Source organism: Microchirus variegatus, assembly GCF_963457635.1.
Source record: "Microchirus variegatus genome assembly, chromosome: 15".
Taxonomy (NCBI): domain Eukaryota; kingdom Metazoa; phylum Chordata; class Actinopteri; order Pleuronectiformes; family Soleidae; genus Microchirus; species Microchirus variegatus.
The window spans coordinates 14,170,818-14,194,586 of NC_139816.1; the positions used below are offsets into that span (position 1 = coordinate 14,170,818).

The window sequence follows — 23,769 nt, forward strand, 5'->3', positions numbered from 1 at the left end:
CTGGTTGTGTTTATCCAAAGCATCTCCGGTAACCACAACTCCAGACTGCTTGTCTAGTGCGAACGCTGGAGCTAATTAAGTTCACCCAGTAGCTTGAATGATGTAACATACTGTACATGTATTTTCAGGACTTTCACTTCACTCATGCATCATAAAAAGGTTTTAAGTCAGTCGATACTGATAATTATTGCAATAAAATGTTAGATTAAGCTTTATTCCTGGCTGAAATTTAAAGAAACCAGTTAACTGTGGTTTTAAACATGTTTATGGACAGAAAATGATCAACACTAAAGCATTTTGTGAAACTGAGACAAAACAATTATGTGTTGTGTCTCAGCCCTCTATATCTGGCGTTAGAATGTGTTTTCTGTGATCAGATAGCTCTTCACTACATGCATTTACTGTTCATGTGGTATTAACATGCACCTCTGGTGTCCACATCAAGATCTGATCGCTATCCAATCCCGGTTCTCCTCTTACGTCACCTCTCCCTCGTCTTTCGCAAATATTTCCAGTAGCAGATTACAGCGTCACGTCCAGATCAAGAAAATTACAATATATATATCGTTATTGAATTGCCACCCCAGCCTTAATTCAAAGTTTTGCTTTGACTGTTTGTAAATGTTGCCTTGAGTCAGAGAAATAGTACTGACACAAAACATGCAGCACCATCTTTATTCTCTGTCCATCATACCAACACATTAAAGAGGTGCATTACTGTGACGCATGCTTGCCTGCATGCGTGCATGCTTGCTTATTATCTCTCCCTGCTGCGTCTGTTGATCTCGGTCAGTTATCTGCCTATCTGAACATTCCTTCAGGGATCAATAGTTGCAGCCTAGTTATTAGAAAGGTCGTCCCTCTGCTGGTCTGACTTCCTATATCTGCAAATCCTCCTCCTGACTTGAGTTGTCCTTGAGCATTGTGCTGAGCCTATACAGGCACCAGGGTCACTGCTCTGCAGCTGATCTTCACCTCTGACCCCCCTCTCCTGTAGTGTATATCTGCCTAATCAGTCACAAGCTGTGTGAGCTGAAGTGTGTGGAGGCTGAGCAGAGCTGTATGGCTTTTGCCTTTGGCCTTTTTTGAAAGTCAGAACACACTTGTGTTCGTGCTTGATGCTCGATCACTCATATTTTTCTCCGTCCCTAAAGTGTAACACTTTATTTTTCGAATGTGGGTGAAAAATGTTCACGGACAACTTTGACAAGGTTGTTTTGTGTTTTCATTTGAAAAAAAAAATCCACATACTGTAAATGGAATATATGTTTTGTGATTAAAATATAGAGCAGAGAATTGTTCCCTGCACTCTGAATTTAAATATCAATGAACCAGACTCGTGTACCCGGCTTTTAAAGGGAATGACAAGCAGAACTCTGATTGGTTTAACTGATGTTATGTTAATAAATGAGCCTTGTGCCTCATTTTGCACTCCCTAATGCTCCTATTATGAGTTTGACACATGCATTAGTATATAGTAGTTCATACTTTGATGGTATCATGTGGTAATGCTCCATCTTTTTTTTTTAAATTATAACACTTTATTGTTATTCGTATTATTTAATATTCAGAAGTGTGACTTAAATTGCACCTCAAATTACAGTAGTGCTATTTGTCAGAAAAATTGCAGTTATACCTTTCCCAAGCTCTAATCTCCATTACACTCAAATCTCTCTCTGTCTCTCAGTGGTGGGAATGCTGAAGTCTCTCCACCACCTGCAGGAGGAGAACAGGAGGTTGGAGGAGCAGATCAAATCTCTGACCATGAAGAAAGAGAGACTGCAGCTTCTCAGCGCTCAGCTCTCTGTGCCTTTCACCCCCTCCACAGCCTCCTCAGGTACGCACATTTACGCCCGCAAGGTGGTGAGTGACGATTGTTTTAGTGAAATAAATACAGCTGGCGAAGTAATCTGCAGACGTAGTGGCTCGTCTCTTTGAGAGAGGCTCTGAAACTGGCTGCATGATAATAAACACATGTGTACACATAAACATAGAGCATTAATAGGATTTGCACACAAACAAAAACACAGATGTTTAAGCTTTGGTGTTTTATATTATTCTAAGCGGAATATTCTCCAAAAACATTCACGTTGGGCCTCCGCAGTTATGTTTATGTATTAGTAACTGAATAAATAATTAATAAAAATAACCACTAATTGCAGTCTGTACATTATTAGAAACAAATGATCTAAATCTCTGTTGTTCGTGTTGCAGATGTGAAAGGAATCCAGCTCGGCGCCACTGACTCATCCTTACCAATCGCAGCTCAGGTAAATGCAAACAAACGACGCTTGGTTTGTCTTAGTTTGACCTCATTAGCTTCTGCATCAGCTCCACATTCCAGGCATATAAGAGAATGTGTTTCTCCTTGTTATTAATGGTATTCAACTCTCTGTTGTGTCTCAGGACAGTACGTCATGTGGCGGCCACAGCAGTAGCGGCTCCACGTCGTCTCTCTCCACCCCTCCCTCCGTCTCCCAGAGCCCACCCCAGCCGCAGCTCAACGGAGTGGCTGCAGTGGGGGCGGCTCCCGGCGGGATGGGTGGTGTGGCGGGACTGATGGGCGCACTCGGTGCAGGTAGCGCGCTGGGCATGGGGGGAATCGTCGGGGCGCTGAACGGAGTCATCCAGGCACCGGGGGCCACCGCCAGCCCTCACACTACAGGAGCAGCAACAGGCGTCACGTTGCCTGGCAATAGGTAAGAAACACGGTACAGTCTGTAAAACTGGTAAAATAATGCAAAAAAAAATTTTTTTAAGCGCTTTATTGTCATGCCACAAAAAATTATTCTTTTAAGTTAAGTAGATATTCAGAATCTCATACCATCTCATGCTGAGTGCATAATAAAACTAAAATCATCGCTGGCTGTGTTTTATCAACAAATACACAACTGTTCAAAAGTTTGGGGTCACTTAGAAATGTCCTTATTTTTTAAGGAAAAAACTTTTTAATATATCATTTAATTAATCAGAAATAAACTCTATACATTGTTAATGTGGTAAACGACTATTCTAGCTGCAAACGTCTGGTTTTTAATGGAATTTGACATAGGTGTATAGAGGCCCATTCCCTGTGTTCTTATTGTACATTGTGTTTGCTAATCGCGTTAGAAGGCTATTGGATGATTAGAAAACCCTTGAAAAACTTTGTGTAGCACAGCTGAAAACAATTTTGTTGGTTCTTTGACGAAAGGGTAAAATTATTATTTTAAATAAAAATCCATATTTCTAATCTTGTCAATGTCTTGACTATATTTTCTATTCATTTTGGAAATTTGTTGATGAATAAAAATTGTGAGTTTTTATGGAAAACACCAACAAATTGTATAGGTGACCCCAAACCTTTGAACGGTAGTGTAAGATTCTTCTCTTGACTGTGTCTTGAATGTGAACTTTATTTGGAAAAATCTCTCTCTTTCTGTTTCCTTTTGCTTGCTTGTCGGATTGTAGCAGCTCAGCAACTAGTAAGAACAGGTGAGAGGAGTCAGATCACTGTGACTCCATGTGTCCGTGTGGCTGCATGTCAGAGAAAACATGCTGAAGTTTTAGAAAGATGAAATGTTTTTGTTTTTTTTACAGTATATTATGTGTTTTACAATTAAATTGTGTTGCGCTGAGGTACAGCATTAAGCGGAAAGAGCACACGCTGTGATGTCTGACTGTGAAAGTTGTCCTGTGTCTCAGTACCGCGCGGCTCGGCCTGCTGTCTGAGCAGCACCGCCTTCTCCTCCAGCAGCACCAGCTGCAGCAGCTGCTGTCCTCACAGCCATCAGCGGTACGACACACACACACACACACTGACCTAAATCACTGAGCTTAATTTAATTATTCTTTTTTTATTCCTCTTCATCCCACTTTAATGCACCTCCTCCATCTCCTCACTCTTTTCCAAACTTTAATTGGATCCATGTTTTACTTTTCTCTCAGGAGCAGCAGCAGGTGTTGCTCTACCAACTGATGCAGCAGCATCAGGACCTCCAGCAGCTGCAATCTCTCTCCTCTGCGCAGATTCCCTCCATGCCGCTCTCCTCTGCTCAGCTGCCCATCAACAACCTGCTTCCCGGCGCCCAGAACCAGGGCCAAGGCGCCATCACAGCCAACCCCTTCCTGGCACTGCAGCACGCACACGGCGACACACACGGCCCCGGGTCGCAGAAGTCACGGTTAGCCGAAAAGGCCGTGGGCATCACAGGGCAAGAGAAGACATGACGACTGATGCTTTTGTTTTTTTTGGAGGCCTTTTTTTTTTCTTTTTCTTAAATAAATATGCAGAGTTTTCCCGGACATCACCCTGTCAACTTTGTTCTTCAGTGACAAGAACATGAACATTGGCAGCAAAGGACTAAACGGCGTGTAGGTAGATTGCTCATAATAGTTGTCTGTGCTCATACGTTAGCACACACTGTGGTGAGACACAGCGGAATAAAAGTAAGACATTTTTTTTCACCTTTTCTAGTTATTTTTGCAACTTTTTCAGGTTACAGTTTTTTACACGATATTTAGTGTAAATGTATTTATTTTCATTCAGTTTTTAGGTTTTACTTTTGTAGCTCTAGTGCTGCTTCAGGTTCTCACTTTGTCACTGCTGAAATAATGAGATCCATTTAATATCACTGGTAGTAATTTTTTAAGTTTGTGTCGGTGTGCGTCGCCACGACAGGTGGTATTTGTTCTAAGGGCCAGGTCATACTTGCTGCGGCTCCCCGTCTTCGCATTCTCTCTTCACACTAAAACGAGGGTCTGCATCTGTCTTGCGTTCCACGCGTTCTGACTTAATCTCATATTCCCTTCCAGAGCAGGAATTTCTCACCAGGATTTTGCCGGAAAGTGGAAAAAAAAGTGTTGTGCTACAGGGAGCAAGTGCAGTCCACGCAGAGTTAAGCTGGAGTTGTTCGTGCAGACGTGCATGGAAATGGTTTTGACGGAATTGACGTCACATGGACTACAGTTGGACCTCTGTGCACGTGTGGATGCTTAAAGTATGATCTGGCTTCCAAGAAACATTTCCTTTAAATGGTCTTTTGTCTGTGGACTGACGAACTCTTGTTGCTATGTCATGTCTTCCTTTTATTTTCCTCTCGTCTTATTTTTTTTTGTTTGTCTCCTTTCCTTCACTCGTCCTTCTCCGTCTGGTCTTTCTACTGTTTCACTCTCTCAGGGGCTTGAGCTTAGCAGAGCTAGCACACACAGAACTACAAACTTTAAAAAAAAAGAAGAAGAAATACATTAATATTTAAAACAAAAAACAAAAAAAACTACCACTTGACTTAACAGTAGCAGATGTATGGTTGACATCTGTCTCACAGTGGCCCCAAAGGGAATATTTGGTGAGAGGGTTGTGAAAAAAAGAAAAAGGAAAAATCCCACGTTTTCACCGTTGCCTCTCTCGCAGAGACTCTAACTCCGTTTGTGTCGATCCGTCAGTGAGCCGAGCCTCGGGTACGGTCACCACAGAAGCCTTGCTTTCCACTGTCTCCTCTCTGGGCCAGAAACAGGGGGCTCATTGAGGAAAATGAAATGGAAAGGAAGAATACACAGCAAGTTGTTGTTTTCAGCTGGCTGAAGTCGTCACATTTCATCCTCCTGATTGAGCCCCCTGCTGCACCTACCTCTAAAGCAGGACCTAAAAGGCCGACACACGAGCGGCCGCTTAAAAACAGCCAACACCACAGTCAGGAACTGGCCAATCAGGGTCCAAGCCTCAAGTGCCTGAGGCCAAAGTGGGATTATTTTATCTCCCTTTTTTTTTTTTTTTTTACCCGAGTCCCTGTCACTCAATTCTTCACAACCCTTCTGGTAATTAAGCTGTGTTGCTAAGCAACAGATTGCAAAAACACTTAAATCACGTCAGGCTGGACGTGCAGGAATTATTATTATTATTATTCTTACTCTGCTGCATTCTCTTCGATCAAAGCCAACTATTGTGCTTTTTATTATTATTTATTTGGAGTTTGTTTGTATGACGGGCGTAAGATGATATATTTTAAGAGCCCCCCACTCATTGGTGTTGCAATTTAACATCGTTTTTGTACTACTGTTTAAAGTTTTGTCTTCTGTTTTTCTGTGTCTCTTTACATACAGTCAGATATTGCTGTTAAACCCCTTTTTTTTTTCTTTCTTCTTTTTTTTTTAAATGACTTCTCATGTGTTTGAAAAGCTAGAAAGCTACTTGATAGTTGGCCTACGGGAGGGGAAGAGGGTGTGGTTGTATATAGCAGTTTTGTTGGGGTTAGGAGGGGTTTGGTGGAAACAGTGTCAGGGTTGGGGGGGGGGGGGTTTTCTGGTGGCACCGTTTTTACCTCGTTAAGTGTATATAGACGTCTCTCATCGGCCGTTTGTGTACATATGTGATTCGTGATTGGCCACACTGGTGTGAAGGAAAGCCAATGAAGCCTCAGTTTGTGTACGTGTGCGTGTGTGTGTGTGTGTGTGTGAGAATCTTTAAGACCAGACAGTTGAAAAAATGAAAATAAAAAAAATAACATGTTGGCAGCGACTGGACACACAAAGTATTAATTTATTTTTATATGTGCAGGGACATTGTGTTTTTCTTTTCTTTTTTAGTTTTTGCACCGTTTTCTTGATGAGAAAAAAGTCATTTTATACTCTGGGCACCGTGTTTTCATCTGTGCACACGTTTGTTTGGATCGGTTTTGTACAAGTGAAAGATAATTGGGGGGGAGGGGGTCAGGGAGGAAGGGGTTAACATTGTATTTAATAAAACAATACCAAAATAAACACTCTGGATAAAGTAACACATGTGGTTAGATTTGACGTCTTTTGTTTTGAGGGGATTTTGCTGTAAAATGTGTATATAGTTGTTAGAAATGAAAATATAATGCAGGTTTTTTTTTTTTTGCATAATTTGTGTTTAATACACCTTTTTAGAAACACTTTTATAGTAAATGAAAAAAAAAGAAGATAATTTAGACCGATTTAGCCAGGAAGGACATTTTTCATCTGTCCAGATTTTTAAATAACAATAAACAAGAATAATTGTTGTTGACCTTGCAGATATACAAAAAGATAACTGATAAATAATGTATGTTAGCACACGCAAAGCCATTCGATTAGAGACAAATTAGTTTTCACGGAACAAACAGGGAAATTTATTCAATTAATTAGATTAAGTTTCTTAGTTAATTGCCTTTATCCGTTATAAAGTCTCATATATATATATATTTATATGTATATTTATATTCTATGGTGGAACTATTTACCTGTTATGAATAATGTGGCACTAATTACATTGCAGATTATTGGAAGGAACTGCGGCGGCGGCGGGATTGTGATTTATCCGACGACAATGGGAGAGAAGATGAATAATCATCAAGCCGAGGAGGCGCCAAAAGAAGCTGAACATCTTCGAATTTAAACAATGTGCTCTGAGGCTCCTGTCTTCACACACACACACACACACACACACACACACACACACACACACACACACACACACACACACACACACACACACACACACACACACACACACGGTTCTTGGCAGCTGGAAGTTATCAGCTTTGGGGTGCATGTGTGTGTTTATGTGTGTGTGTGTTAGTTTAGAGGTGGGAGCATGATTCTGCTACATCTGCTTCTGCCCTGGTAATTAAAAGCTCACTTTCCTCCTGAACCCCTGCTCCCCAAAAACTGCACCCCCCCTTCAGGAGTCCCCCCCCCCACACACACACATACAGAGAGACAGACCTGCATTCAAACAACCCCCCTTCCCTCTCTCTCACCCTCTCTTTACCCAGGCACTTGCTCCCCCCCCTCCCACCTCCACTCACTATCAGACCTGTCAATCAAAGCCTGGCTGTTTAAACACCATACACCCCTCCATTACTTCCACCACCACCACCACCACCCAGGGCCTTCTCTTTCATTAGCCTCCACCACCGGAGCTGCACATAATAGCACACACACACACAGGTTTATGCAGCTGCATTGACTTCCATTCATTTGGACAATAGCCTCAGACATGCGGTTCTGTCTCATTGGGACCAGGTTTTGGTCTCCATGAGGACTTCTGGTCTGGACAAGGTCAGAAAAAGAGGTCACACACACACACACACACACACACACACACACACACACACACACACACACACACACACACACACACAGGGCAGAGCTGCTCTGTCCATCATCGATCACACTCCCCCCTCCCAGAAACCTTCCCTAAGGGTGGGTGGGTGTTAGATGGGGGGGCTTGCCAGCTGATAGAAGACCCCCGTGTGCTGCCCGACCAGGTTGCCTGATCACAAAGTCAAAACATTACTAAGCCCTGGTGTTAGGATCACACACGCACACACACACAGAGCGGAGCGGCGAGGGCCAGCAGGAGGGTTAAGCCTCGGATGATTAGACAAATGTAGGGCAGATATTTGTGGCCTCAGAGCCGAGCTGAGCTGCTGTCACTGAGGAATGCCGTGCAGCTGCGTGGTTTACCTGCCGCTGACTGGCAGGCATGGCAACTTTCAGCTTCTGCTTTCCAGTTTTTCTTTTTCTTTGTCCAACCAAGAATGCAACGCCGAGGCTGGAGAGCAAATGGAATACGTTTAAAGTGAATAAGAGAAGAACAAGAGAATAGAGCTTGGGTTTTGATTTTGGATTTGATTTCTTCTGCTCTGATTGCATCAGCAGAAAAAAACAACTGTGTAGCCTAGTAAAGATGATCATTTTGTGTGTGTTCATGCAGAAAAAGTTCCTTTTTCTCATCATCATTTTAAATCCAAGAAATGAATTGTTGAACATTACATTTCAGAGTTGTTTCCATTACACTTAACACCGTGACTAATTCCTGCACATGTTTGGTAACTCACTTAAATTATTTAATTACACCTCAGCCTGAAAGAGCAAGAGAGAGAGCAATAAAGACTCCAGTGTAATAAAGCATTAACAGGAGGAAGCAGCCGCTGGTGTGTACTGTAATGCAGTGTAAATCATCACAGAGTGGATGCTATTAGGAGGTTTAAGTCTGGCCAGAAACCTGCAGTCAGCTGCCAGAGGCTCTGATCCACTGCCGAGTGGAACCAGATATGGCAAACAGAGGTGTTAAGGCTGGAGGAAAAAGGATACAAGGAGAGAGTTGGGGAGGGAGGAGGGGAGGAAGGGGACAGCTGAGGAGATTCCCAGGGTGTGTGTGTGTGTGTGTGTGTGTGTGTGTGTGTGTACCCCCCCACAGGTCTCTCTCCTGTTGGATAATGGTGGCGAGAAGAAGCAGCAGGATTCGGCCTCATCCCTCTTCATTGTAAGACAGCTCGTATTCTTCTGCTAAGTGACTCTCTCAGTGTCACCCCGCGACACACACACACACTTCATGAAGCCACAACAACAGAAAAATGTAGTGACAGAAAAAAAAATGCAAATTACATTAAGCCAAAAAAAAACAAAAAAACAATGGGCTTATATATTATTTTATTTTGAAAGTCAAGCGTCTGTTTAAATAAATGATTTATTGAAACGTACAAAATAAAATTGTTTTAAAGAAAAATGCTCATTTACAAAATAATAAATGCAAATAAATGGATAGATGTGAATTTATCCTAAAATGTAATATTTATTTATTTTTATTTTGAGGGGCATTGACCTCAAGCGCGTGCACAAAACCTTAAAAAAGATTAAATAGAATATAAAAAATACTTTGGCTAAAATTACTTCCTGTAAAAATAGTTTTGTTTACTACGTTATTTAAACGTAAACGTTTAAAAAAAAAAAAAAAAAAAAAAAAAAGGATCGTGTCGCTGCTTCTCTCCGGGAGTCAGCGGCTCCTGCCTTCGTCTCCTGCCGCGCAGAGTGACGCCCTGCTCGGTCAGCAAGCTCTCTCCGCCCCGCTACTCTTGCTGTTGCTGCTGCTGCTGCTGTTGCTGCCGGCGAGAAAAAAAATGGGGCATGCGAAAAAAGGCGCAGACATGCGGGGGAGGGAAAGGTGTGTGTGTGTGGTAGTGTGCGCACCAATGGACATTTTAATTCAACCGCAAAAGAGGGGAGTGAAAAAAGGGCGGGTTCCCGCTTGAATAAGTGATTTTCTGTTGCCTGCTTTTCCCCTTTGAAAAGGGAAATGCAGCAGAAGAGCAGCAGCAGACTCTACACTTATCTCTGTGTGTGAGTGTGTGTGAGTGGGTGTGTGTGTGTGTGTGTGTGTGTGTGTGTGTGTGTGTGTGTATATATATATATATATATATATATATATGTATGTATATATATATATATATATATATATATATGTATGTATATATATATATGTACACATATTTCACAGCAGATATTTGTCAGCATGTAGTAGTAGAACAACCACATGTTTTATTATTATTGATGATGGTTCTGGTTCCACTCCAGGTTTAAGAGAACCATGCAGGGTCATGGCATTGTTCAAGTGTCAGGGTATAGGTCACATTAAAAATCCCCTACACTAACCTGTATAAGCTGTTATTGTTACTTACAAAATGTTTTTTTCTTTTAAATAGAGTTTCCTGTGTTCCAATTAATGTGATGAATAATTCCACTCACTGGTCATTATAGCATTGCTAAAACAACTAATCTGACGACTTTTACATGTCGTTTTCGCTCACTTTCCTAAATGACATATTGTCATAGCATACTATTATGTTAATCGAGTGCAATAATTATTCCATATAATTGAGTTTTTTCCCTCTATTATAACAAAAATGCAGCTCAAAGTGTAAACAACAGCATGTGATTTTAATATACACACTGTAGGTGTGATTTCATCGTACTATAATAATAATATAATGTGTAGGTTTTCTAATTGTAACCCACTTTATTGACACTTCTGTAATTACAGAGTCAACGCTCGGGCACCGCAGGATCAAATGGTGTGAAAAGCAAAGCCTCCTGTCTGTTCTATATGACGACCTCCAATCCTGTTGTGTGTGTGGTTTTTTTGTTTTGTTTTTTTAAGACCATCGACCAGAGCAGCTAACTGCAGGGAAGCCACATGACCCAAGCACAAACGCATGCAGGCTGCTAAATTATGTATAAATTCAATTAAACTCGTGGAGAAGAGCCCCCTTATTTTTATTTTCTATACTCTATACTGACATGTGTCTCTCATGTGCATGGCGTCCATATACCGTGTTGCTTTAAAGTCACATAACAATGTGTATTTACTCACAGCAAACCATCATTTGAATAACAGAATAACACATTTTTTCCCTATGTTGCAACTACCCTGTATTTCCTATATTTACCATCACAATGAAGGGGCCCTGCCTGCCTGGACTGCCTGCCTGCCTGCATGGTGGAGAGTGAGTGGTGCTGTTGCAGCAGTGCAGGGACAGGTGGTGCTGGCAGAGATGAATTGTAATCTTGCAGGAAGGGGAGGGGTTGGAAATAATGAATGTGACAGGATATAGATCTGAGACGAGATCTGGTTTGATCATCAGGTAAAAATAGATCAGTCACCGGCAGATCATTACCGATAATTACTTTGAAATGGTGAGCTCGGCGAGAGGTCTATATTAATAAATAAGTCCAGAGCCCTTGGTTTCATGGTGATGGCAGGTCAAAGGAATGTGTGTGTGTGTGTGTGTGTGTGTGTGTGTGTGGTCATGTGTGATAATTACATTTAAAATGATAGAGTGCAAGTGTAAATGATCCTCCTCCCCTTTTGGACTTACTTTTAACTTTTCATTTATTTTTTATTTTAGATGGTTTCACCACACTCTCACATGCTGCTGCTGCTGCTGCTGCACCGTGCCTTGCTCAAGAACACGACAGTGAGAGGAGACTTAAGGGTAATTCTTAGTATTGAAAATATCTTCTTTCTTTTTTTTTTTCAAGGGTTGGTGCAATCGCAATAAATGAGCGAACAGCAAGCATGAATGAAGAGGAGCTGGGATTTCTCCAACGGCAACAGCTGTTAAATGGTATATACCCAGGCTGCATAATGGTACATGCAGATTTCTCTCTGTGTGTGTGTGTGTGTGTGTGTTTTAGAGTGACCCAGCGATTCCCCCCCTCCTCTATTCCTCCACCTATCAACAAACCTCATTTATTATGCAGACTGGAGACTGTGGGCTGTGGAGGGGAAGGCTAGTGTGTGTGTGTGTGTGTGTGTGTGTGTGTGTGTGTTTATGTGTGTGTGTGCACATACAGCTGATTCTTTGCACACAAATATGTGGCTGAGAGAGGTACGTGACTGCAGACACACACACACAGAGACTTGTGTGTACAGAACTTGTTGCATTCACCCTGATAACCTAAAAACAACAACTAAAAAGTAAATTTCCCTCTAATGTGTCACTAAAAGTGAGTCAATTTTCATGGATGCAAAATCACAAAAAAAATAGAACAAAAATAATGAGTACAACCAAAAATACAGAAGAGTAATACAATTCCCTCTTCCCACTAAAAGCTTGTTTTAAAAAGCCAGCTGCTTTTTAAGAGTGAACCACTAGTAGCCTCTTTAAAATACATTTTAAAGTCCTTGTTTTAGAGCGTTAAATGGTCAGGCTCCTTCATACAGTGATGATCTGCTGCACCTCAGCTCCTCTCAGGTTCAGAAGATCATCAACGTATGAAGGAGTTTGACCATATAACGCCATAAAAGTAGTAACAAGGACATTAAAATGTCTTCTTTAGGAAATGAACTGGTATGGCCAGTGTACGGACGCTGAAATAAGAGAGATGTGTGCTCATTTGCTTTCATTTGTTCTTATTACAACAAGTAAAAAATACTTGAATTTTTTTTAGTTGAGGCCAGCCTTTGACACCAGAGTTTGGAAATATTACATAGGTGGAAATAGACTGTTTTAGAATGAGAAGAATTAGAAGGACAAACTCGACACCAAGATTTCTGAGGGCGCTTGCACACACATGCAATATATGTGTGTGTGTGTGTGTGTGAACTGTAAATTTACATATTCTATAATTTAAATAAAGCTTTGCTTATTTGTAACAGAAAATGCAAATTGGTCACATTATCCAAATGACTACATTAAAGCAGGAAAAACAAACATTTGTGCCTAGGAACTGACAACCTCATTCAGTGGTCGTGTATACATTAATTGCTTGTCATGTAAAAGTACATTCACTACTGTTTTTGTTTTATTTTTATTCGACCACATGTCACTTATATACAATCATATATAACATTGTATTCTTCGTCCCATTCCCATCACATTTCATATAAAAGTGCAAATAAAAATCTCAAGCGTTTATAAAAAAAAAATATACTCTGCAGTGCGGTTTGAAATGTTTTTGGCTTGTGGCTCTTTATGAAATGTGTTGTTGGGTCGTTGGGTCCAAATGGACATTTGTCCCGCAGACGTCCTAGATGTTTTTCATTGTTTTTTTTTCTCTCCATCTTTTTCCAGCTCCACAAAGCATCTCATAACCTCCTCGCTTCATCTGGAGACCAGGCGATCAGGGCTCGGCTCTTTCGGTTTGGAAACACTGGACTACGCTTATTTTCAACATAGTAAGTGCTTTCATCTTGGTTGATAACAATCTAATGATGTCATTTAATAGTACTAATAATATCTGTATTTACACTTTGGTTATTTGTATAAATTCTATGCTATTACAAGGAATGTAGAGCATTCACATGAAGAAGTAAAGACTTCTCCTGACCCCTGTTATGGAGTTATCACACCTGACACACTTCACTGCTGTAAAATAACTTAGAATAAGTGTTTATTCCCATAACTATGAGCTGTTTTCTGACTACTCGTCCATTAGCCGTCCTCATTCCGAGATGCCTGCCGTGCATTAGTGGCACAATTATAATATAGAAAAGCTGCGGACTAATCTTTTAAAAGTCCCAGGGTAATGTTGGAAATGGCCAGAGAAGAAGAAGGAGAGGGGGATGGAAGAGAGGGATAAAGGGAGGAGAGAGAAACTCAATCTAAAGCACCAGGTGCACCTTTTGTCGACATAATCTCCCAACCCTTGAGACCGGCGCGCACACACTGGCCAACATATACAGCCTTTCATAAGTACACACACTGCTTTTTCAACCGGGGGGGATTTGGGTCCTGCTTTGGCTCTGGTCATATGTAAAGAGGACACTCAGGTCAGTGCACTGCCACATCAGAGGTTCACTGTCATTTAAACACTTTTTTTTTTTTTCTTTACTTTTTTTTAATAAATAGTAAATATACTTTGCATGGCAGTAATGATGTACTGGACAGTATTTCTGATTGAAAGGATCTGGGGAGGAGAAAATGCAGTCAAATGCAACAAGCTACTGTGTGTGTGTGTGCGTGTGTGTGTGTGTGTGTGCGTGTGTGTGTGTGTGTGTGTGTGTGTGTTTGTGTGTGTGTGTGTGTGTGTGTGTGTGTGTGTGTGTGTGTGTGTGTGTGGAGCACATGTGGTCGCAGATGTTCTTGTGTGTGTGTCGTTTTTCACACACGCCGTGTCCTGACATCCAATATTTCAGCCCTAAATTAAAAAAAATAAAATATATATATATATATGTGTGTGTGTGTGAATGTTATTGGTCCCTAGAAAAGAAAATTACGGTAACACTTTAGATTCGGGAGCACATATTCACCATTAACTAGGTGCTTACTAACGTATATAAATAGCATACTAGTCCTTTAATAGTAATCATTTAGCACCTTATTCTGCGTAACCTTATTCTACCTCTATTATGACATGATTTAGCATTTTTCCTACATAAGGTGTTAATATGTGCTTAATACTAATAAAGGGCTAGTATGCGACTTATATGCATGTTAGTAAGCACCTAGTGCATGCTGAATATGTGTTCCCGAATCCCGAAGTGTTACCATTTTATTTTATAGTTTATTTTGACCCAATAATAAATATAACATGACTATATAACACTGTACTATATAAAAAAAACAAGTGTATTATTTCTTATTTATGTGACACAAAGCAGAAATGCTGCTCGTCCTCTTGCTGTTAAAAAGTGAAATTCCTAAACAAATTAAACCCAGCAACACTCATTTTGGTCTGGTAACAGTTTATTGTCACTAACATTATATAATCCTAGAAAAGCATACTCCAGCTTTATTTTTGCTCTACAATTCTGTGTGTGTGTGTGTGTGTAGTTTACTTTTCTTATATTTGCTTATTTACTGCATTTAACACTGCTATATTTGGGGGAAAAAAGCAGTATATTAAACAAAAGGTGAATTAAACACAAGTCACTCCGCGTGTCCTTGTGTTTGCATGCAGCCAAAAGCACTTATAACCTTCTTTTTTTTCAAAAGGTATTTGATGGAGAGACAAGAAAAACAAATTCTTAAATTGAAGGACACAGTGTGTTTGTGTGTGTGTGTGTGTCTGTCTGTGTTCTTGTATTATTCATGTTTTGGGGACATTGAAGAATTTATAGTCACACTGCGGGGACTCCATAATGTAAATCCTTACATTTTACTTTAGGTTATAGGTTTTTTTTACATACTAAAAAAGGCCAGGATTTCAGTATAACCACATAAAAATGGACATTCATACGCATCAACTCTGTCATGCAATTTGTTTTTGCAAATACTGCGTTCTCGTTTTCATTTAAAACACTAAATATACAGTAATAACATTCATCATGTGCATGCTCTTTTTGTAGGTTATTGTGCTGCTGGTTTGGCAACCCATGCTCACAGTATACCCACTACACCACACTATTTCTGGGAAATAAATAAATATTAATCCATACTAAACTATGGCTTGCGTTTATTAAAGAGTGAACTGAAACAGGGTGTCCCTCATCCGCCGTCCTTTAAGGTCGACCCCTAAACTCATGAAATGCCTAAAGTGGGGGACAAACTCAAGGACGCAGGAGCAGCCTCCTCATTGTGATTTAATCTCTCCTTGCCTCTCTCTCAACTGCCAGAACAAACATCAAATATGGCCTCCTTATCAGGCCGGGCCCTGCTCTATCTATATCTATCTATCGCCAATCAATATCTCCTGTTCTGTGTGTGAGCGGCTTCGTTATGCATGTGTGTTTGTGTGAAACTGGTCTCAAGGGCTGCGCTAACTAAGGTCAAAGATCAGGTATAACCCTCCAGCGCGGAATGACAGATGTGGCCCGAGGAAAACAAGATAAAAGAAGGCGGGCGGGGGGGGAAGACAGAGACAGAGAGAGAGAGAGAGAAGGAAAGAAATGAAGTGAGAGACCAGTTGTGTGTGTCCTGCACGGCGGATCATAAACAACATTAACTGTTAGTTTTTGCTTGTGTTGTTTCTGCCGCAGGATCAACTCAGCCCGAGGCCTCTCACCAGATCAGTTTACCCGGGTGAGCGTCGGCCTCCTCCTCCCAACAATGGTCTTGTCAAATTCCAGCTATACCTCTGTGGAAACAAACGGGCAGCAGCTGAAAAAGCAACTTTATCGTCACGTTGTGGGTCAGCGTGGCTCTTTATTAAATGCTTCCTGCCGTCAACGGGGGAATAGCAATTAATATGAGGAGGTGTCGGCCGTAAGCTGCTACATGAGGCGCAACGCGACGCTGACTCAGCGTCGTGTGGTTCCTGTTTGTGGAGGAAGAGGGAGAAAAAAAAAGCTAAACCAACTGCATGGCTCGATGGACACAATTATGAAGGGGTTGTGTATACATGCATGGAAAGAGAGGAATTATGAGGGGGAAAGTGAAGACTCTTTCACACTAGAATTTGCAGGTATATGCAGGATTTTGGAACCCGGGGAAAATCTCCATGTGTGTGTTTGTTTTTTTATTATCCCAAGTTGTAAAACACTTTCATGGCTGCAGATATATATACATATATATATAGTATATATATGTATATATATATAGTTTGAGGTCACCCATACAATTTTGTTGTGTTTTCCATTCCAAACTCACACTTTTATTCATCAAAAGAGTTGTAAAATGAATAGAAAATATAGTCAAGACATTGACAAGATTAGAAATAATTACTTTTATTCCAAATAATAATTTTGCCCTTCAAACTTTGCTTTCATCAAAGAACCAACAAAACTCTTTTCAGCTGTGCTAACATCATCAGCACAAGGGTTTTCTAATCTTAACACAATGTACCATTAGAACACTGATGTGACCTCTATACACCTATGAAAGTAGTCCATTAAAACCAGACGTTTGCAGCTAGAATAGTCGTTTACAACATTTACAACATTAACAATGTATTTCTGATTAATTTAATGTTATATTCATTGGGAAAAAAGTGCTTCTCCTTCAAAAATAAGGACATTTAAGTGACCCCAAACTTTTGAACAGTAGTGTATATAAGGTAGTGTTGTGTCAATGACTCAGAAATTTGAACCACCACTGCCAGAAATGAAGCAGACGAAGAAGAAGTGAGCGTGTTCACTCATGTTTGGCCTTTTCCCACGATTGTCAATTGTCAAAGCCGTTTAAAAACGACCTGCTCGCATCCCATTTAAACCCTGGGTTAAACTGATTTTTTTTGTTGTTGTTGTTATTATTTTTTGGGTATGCATCTGTTTACAGAGGGAAGCTTCCTCCTCAGGTGACATGACACCACTATATGCACTTTTATTCATCACCTGCAGGAAACGGCTCTATATGGCTGCAAAAATATTGCCGGAGCTGGTGGTTACAGATAGGTGGAGAGAGAGGAAGAGAGAGAGAGAGAGAGAGAGAGAGGTGGTGGGGGCAATCCTTTGTTCTGTCAAGGACTTAACACAATCAGAGTGTACAGTGTGTCAGGAGCGCACAGGCATATATCAACTTCAATCTCTTTTTAATGAAAAATCCTGCCCTCTCTAATATGTGCAAATTAACCTCTTCTCCTCCCCTCCCCTCCCTTCCTCCCTCCTCCTCTTGCTCCCTCCCTCCTCCCCTCCTGAAATGTTCCCCTCCTCTCTCTCCCTTACGGAGGCCCCTCAGCTCTCTGTCTCCTCTCTTCTGTCCCCCCCCCCAGATCTCCACCTTTTTGCTGCTGTCCCTCCCTCCCTCTATACATGCTTCACTTTTTGCCAATTTTTCCATCTCCGTCTCATTCAGAGTCTCTGCCTCTGACACACACACACACACACACACACACACACACACACACACACACACACACACACACACACACACACACACACACACACACACACACACACACACACACACACACACAGACAGAGAGAGACTCCTGCTTCCTATTAGCTTGTTGCTTCGGTCGCCCAACCCCCACAGCAATTATCCAGATCAGTTAGTTGCATAAAAAAAAGAAGAGAAGGATTTAAAAAAAAAAAAAAAAAAAAACAAAGCAGGGAAAAACATCCTAAAGTAAGTGTCCAGCAGCAGCAGCAGCAGCAGCAGCAGCATTAAAATTCAGCCTCCATCCTCTCCTCTGGTTTTCATCTCTGCTGCTTCGATGCACACATGCTCACAGGCGAATCATGCCATTACCCTGATTATCCTGATGAGTCGGTCAGATCCTCGTCTTCTCATTCTGCCCACGCTGATAGTAATTTAGAAATTACACCTAATGAGGAATTTAAAAAAAACCCACGATGGCCACTCTGTGTTGCCAGCCCCACGCCGTTCCCGGCCCTAATGGATTTCCTGGTATGGAATCCATTTTTTCCCCCCTCTCTGCCCTGCAGGGGGTCCGGCTCGCCAGGGCCCTCCCTCCTCCGCTCCCACACCACCCCCACCTCAGTCCTCTCCCCTCCCCTACACTACACTAATTGGGGGCGACTGGTTTTTGGTGAAAAGAAGTCATAATCATTGTTTCTGCTGCTAATTTAAGTGGTTAAGTGTACGGGATCAGCTCGCCGAATGAGGAAATCAATGTGATTAAATTTACATTTTTTAATCTGAACAGCTTAAAGTGCCTGTTTCCTTCTCTGTGGCTTTGTTTGAGCTTCTTTTTTTGAAAAGGTAAACTTTCATATGGCACAAGATGAAAGCACATGTTGATTTTTCTTTTTGTGCAGCGTCTCGTGGCTTTTTTTCTTTCTTTCTGGTATATTGTTTGGTTGATCTTCTGTTTTTTTTTGTTTGTTTTTTTGTTTTTCCAGACTAAAAAGCAGTGATTAAGACGCCAAAATCAACTGTTTATCGTCCGCCGCACCCTGATTTTATGCTCTGAAGAAACAGAAATGATGTCTTTGAAGGCAGGTGGAGTCAAAGCATCATTACTCCTGTTTATTTTTAATGCATATGCTGACTATAAGGATGTGATGCAAACACCAAAGTAGTGACGTCTGTCTCTCTCACAGCCACAAATCCCGTGTTCATTCCATTTATACAGTCAACCATGAGGCGGAATAAAGGCGCAACATTCCCGCCTTAAACCGGCTGTGTAAAAGGGAGTTGTGTGTGTGTGTGTCCTCAATTCAGCACAACACCCCCCCCCCCCCCCCAACACACACACAGGCACACATGCAAATCAAAGCCATCAACAGCTTGTGATGAAGTGAGACATCGTGGCATAAACAGAGTGTGCCGTTACCATGGAAGCCACTTTCACCTCATAGGCTGAGGGAGAAAGAAAAACACAAAGAGCCAACAAGACAGGGAGGGAGTGACAGAAAAACACTGACAGACAGACTCACAGACACAGGGTTACAAGCGTCTCCCTCTCCCTGGTGAGGAAACACTGCACTGTAAGTTTGTCTATATGATGTTTAATAGTGTGGTGAACATTCACGAGCGACAGACACACATAAACCAAAAGTGACGGAGCGGTTTTGTGGTTTTCGCAGTCATCTGTCCCTTGTTTTATCCCCTGTAACTTCTTTTTTTTTCTGTTTTGCAGGTGCTCTGACTTCACATGGCTGCCACTTTGCCGCACAACCATTACCACATGTACGTGCATGTAAGTGGAAGTCTGTTTAGGGTAAGTTTAAACACCAGTACATCAAACATTCCCCTCGCGACGTTCGTGGCGAAGTACATTCTCGAGAGGAGCCATAAGCACAAGTTTAGATTCACTCTGGACGCTCGCATTTACCGTCCACTTCTCCACTCCTCGCCAATTCATAATGGTCAAGCCTGCCGAAGGAAATTGAACACGGTGACCTTGTCGTATGACATCAAACTGAGCTACTCCAGAATATCTCCCTTCATTTGGCAGAGACACTTATGACAAATTTCCTTCCCTTTATAAATGATTCATCTTAGTCCAATGGAAACCTTTATCTTTTTAATTCAGCTCATTTTTTCCCCTCAGAGCTGCAACAAAGGGCGGGGATGGAGATTGAAAAAAAAAAAATACGAAATTGGCTTTGATGTACTTTTAAAATGCTAAGAATTTAGAGTAAGTTCGGGAAGAGCACTTGTGCTCATGATGACAAGTTTCTCCTCAAGTCCAGAGTCTATCAGGTCACTTTGTTTGCTTGCCATTTCCGTGCAATCAGTAATTCAGCATGTTGGGTATTTTTCTTTCAAAGCTGCACGGCGCTTTGTCCAGCTCAAAGCCTGATTGCTGCCGAATGAAAGCGCCATACCTTCTCCGAAAAGGTCGGATGAGCAAGGCCGTTGTAGCGATGCTAGCTTTGAAGGTTTGCCAGGGAGGCTACAGGAGGTAATCAGAGGAAAATATGTCCTCTCCTCCTCCTCCTCCTCTTTTAGACCTCCATTAGACCAGCCTGCCTCTGTCTGGGAAAATTGATTTTCTCCCTCCCCTCCTCCTCATCTCTCCTCTTTTTTTTCTTCTTCTCAGGTTCCATTTGAGGCTTGTTCATGCACTCTCAAGAGCAGTTCTGCGAGACAGACAGAGAGAGAGAGAGCGAGAAATAGAATAGTTAGGCCACGACAGGTTGTTCACACATAAACTTACCCCTCCACCCTCCCACCCTTACAACAGCAGCAGCAGCAGCAGCAGCCGCCACCACCACCACCGGGGCTCGAGTCTCATCTCCATCATCTGCAGACACACTGAGGCCTGCAGTGCCACTGAAACCACCTCTTTCTCTCTGTACTGATCCTCATCTGCCTAATCCTTTCCTTCCTCTGCTTTTCATTCTCCACCTCTCTGTCTTTCTCTTGCTTCTCCACCGGTCTTCACACTTACACCCCCCCCCCCCCCCCCGTGCCTGCTCCCCTCCCTCTCAGAGCCAAGTCTTGGATCAATGCACCATTGATTTTCCTATCAATGAACATTAGTATGGATCAGACTGCTGCCTGTGCTGACCTGCCCTGAAAACTACACACATACACACACACACACAGGCACAGGCACACTCTCACACATACGTACATACATATATGCACACAGATTGCCTGTTGCCACAGGGACTCCAGATTTCATCACTGCTCTGCTATGAGCACACACACACACACACAAAAAGGGACGAGCTGGATGCTGTGGACAAAGGGAGAAACAGCAATGGGGATAAAGGGTGGGTGGGATTGATAAAAGAGGGGTTCTAGTTGAAAGCACAGGAGCCAATCAATGAAAAGAGTGACAGAATAGATAGGAAATGAAATCAGACCGAGCGGCATTAGTGTTTGTTTCTGCGTAAAGGGAAACGGTCATTGGTCAACTGCCTGCTGGTCGATTCACCGCGGAATAATTCAGTCTGATTGGCAACCGGCTCGAGCTGCCGAGGGTAGCTGCTAATCATGACAGTGAATGGGTGCATGTGCGCTGTAATACACCTTTTTTTGGATGCCTCCCTTCCCTCCGCCTCTCTACCCCCCCCCCCCCCCCCCCACCTCAGTCTCTCCTCTCACCCTGTAATGGGCTCTGAGTCAGGTGGAGATCGACACTTCTCTTTCTTCCGAGCTCCCTTTTGTGTCCAACATTGTATTCATTCCACACAAACCGAGTGCGGCCTCTGCGCGAGCACGTCTCCGCGCACGCCCGACCGCATCAGGAAACCGCCCGACAACAACAAATCTGTGCTCAAACGCCGCACTATTCTAAAGATATGATATGTAACATGTCTGTATTTAAATATCGGGGGGGGGGGGGGGGGGGGGGAATCTGTCCAACTTATGGAAGAGTGAGGAAGGGAACTAAATGAAACAACAATACCCATGATGCCATGCTGCTTCCCCCTCAGCTTGTTATTGTTTTGATTGAGAGATCTTACATACGGTGTTTTTAATGACGTATTTGTGTAAAAGTGGGAAAACATTACACTGAGGCGCCGACAGTCAGTCGTCGCTGTAACGGTGCACATTGTGTGTGTTTTAATCAACCGTCCTGTGTGTCTGTGCTGCACGTGATGTGTGTAAAGGATCTTGTCGTATCTTTCATAATCACATCTCCTCATATTGTGTCTCTCAGCCAGAGAGAGAGACACACACACACAGACACACACACACACACACACACACACACACACACACACACACACACACACACACACACACACACACACACACACACACACACAGAGAGAGAGGCTGTGTGGAACAAAGAAACATCCTTCTTTGGGAGTGCTTGCATGAAAGTTGATCCCCAGCTAAGACCCCCTGTATGAGGAAACTGAGAAGCCCTTTGGGCTGTCCTTCACCCTGCCTGATTAGAAAGCATTCTGATTGGGGGGCTGCGGCGGCAGACGCCTGCCTCTGTGTCTGTCTTATTCTTCTTATTTACACGCTTGAATAGCATTGTTTGTCAGAATAACTGTAACGTAATGAATAGACAGAAAAAGTTGGAATATTTTTTAGCAAGGATGGTTTGATGTAAGCTTTTTCAACAGCTCTACGACAACCTTGAGCATGTCCCGCTGCTGATCTCAGTCCAATTACAGTATTATTGAAGTATTTTAATCAACTTAGCTGCTCATAAAACATAAATTTACTACCAAGCTATAACCTGGAATTTCATAAACCTAATGATCCAACTTACATTCTGGTCACATGAGATTGGTGGTGGTGAAGTATTTATGTCATATTTAGGGTTTAAGGATGGTGTTAGATTTACCTTTTAGATTTTTTCCCCATATCAAATTCAGATATTTTTGCCAGTATCGGACCGATAATGATGCTGACATCATACCTGCTCATAATATTCAACTGAATGGCATTTCTATTTCTATCTATCTATCTATCTATCTCTCTCTCTCTCTCTCTCTCTCTCTCTCTATCTATCTATCTATCTATCTATCTATCTATCTATCTATCTATCTATCTATCTATCTATCTATCTATCTATCTATCTATCTATCTATCTATCTATCTATCTATCTATCTATCTATCCTTTAAATGTTAAATACTGTTGATACATATTTTTAGACAGAAGATGCAGAAGCTTCGTAAAACGTGCAACCGCCCTCCAGAAGATATAGTTCTTTCCTGCACAAAAACCTGCTTTTACGATCACAAGAGCTCCTTTATGCTCGGGCTCTTATCATATGGACTTCAGTTGTAGCTATCGCTCTGACCTTGAGTTTGTATTTTTCCCATGGACTGTGCTGCTGAACTGCAAGAGTACGTTTATGTTCTCTTTAGTAACGATCCGAGTAAAAACCTGGTCGCCAGTTCAAATGTAAATTTTAAAAAAGAGGACTTTGATTGATTTTGATCGTTGATTTATCAATTTTAAATCAAAACAAATCAATGCAGTCCTCTTCTCTAACTAAATAACTAACCACCTATTTTTTGTCTCTTTTCCAGGAAAACTTCCTCTCTTTGTCTAATCCTCCTTAACCTCACTTTAAAACATTTTGTCATGGTTAACCATAACCAATTATTATTAACCATTCAGGTTTTGGGTCTCCATGAGGACTACTGGTCCTCACAAGGTCAGTGTTTATGCCAGAAAAGGTCACACACACAAACTTGTTTTTATACCTTATTGAGGGCACATAATTGACATAACACATTCCTTACCCTAACCTTAACCAGGTCTTACCCCTGAAAAAGCCCTTAAAAAGTGGCTCCTCA

General features: G+C 41.8%; 1 protein-coding gene across 1 annotated transcript in view; it reads left to right on the forward strand.

Annotated features, from left to right (window-relative positions):
• mllt10 (MLLT10 histone lysine methyltransferase DOT1L cofactor) overlaps positions 1 to 4,423 on the forward strand; it is a gene marked incomplete at its 5' end in the record, with an annotated part of 38,864 nt that extends 34,441 nt beyond the window's left edge. Inside the window, 6 exon segments of the mRNA XM_083901401.1 lie at positions 1,688 to 1,837; positions 2,215 to 2,270; positions 2,407 to 2,699; positions 3,451 to 3,474; positions 3,685 to 3,775; positions 3,928 to 4,423. Of these exon segments, the coding sequence (XP_083757527.1) occupies positions 1,688 to 1,837; positions 2,215 to 2,270; positions 2,407 to 2,699; positions 3,451 to 3,474; positions 3,685 to 3,775; positions 3,928 to 4,209 (896 nt within the window). The 3' untranslated portion in view covers positions 4,210 to 4,423.
• Positions 4,424 to 23,769: the final 19,346 nt, after the last annotated feature.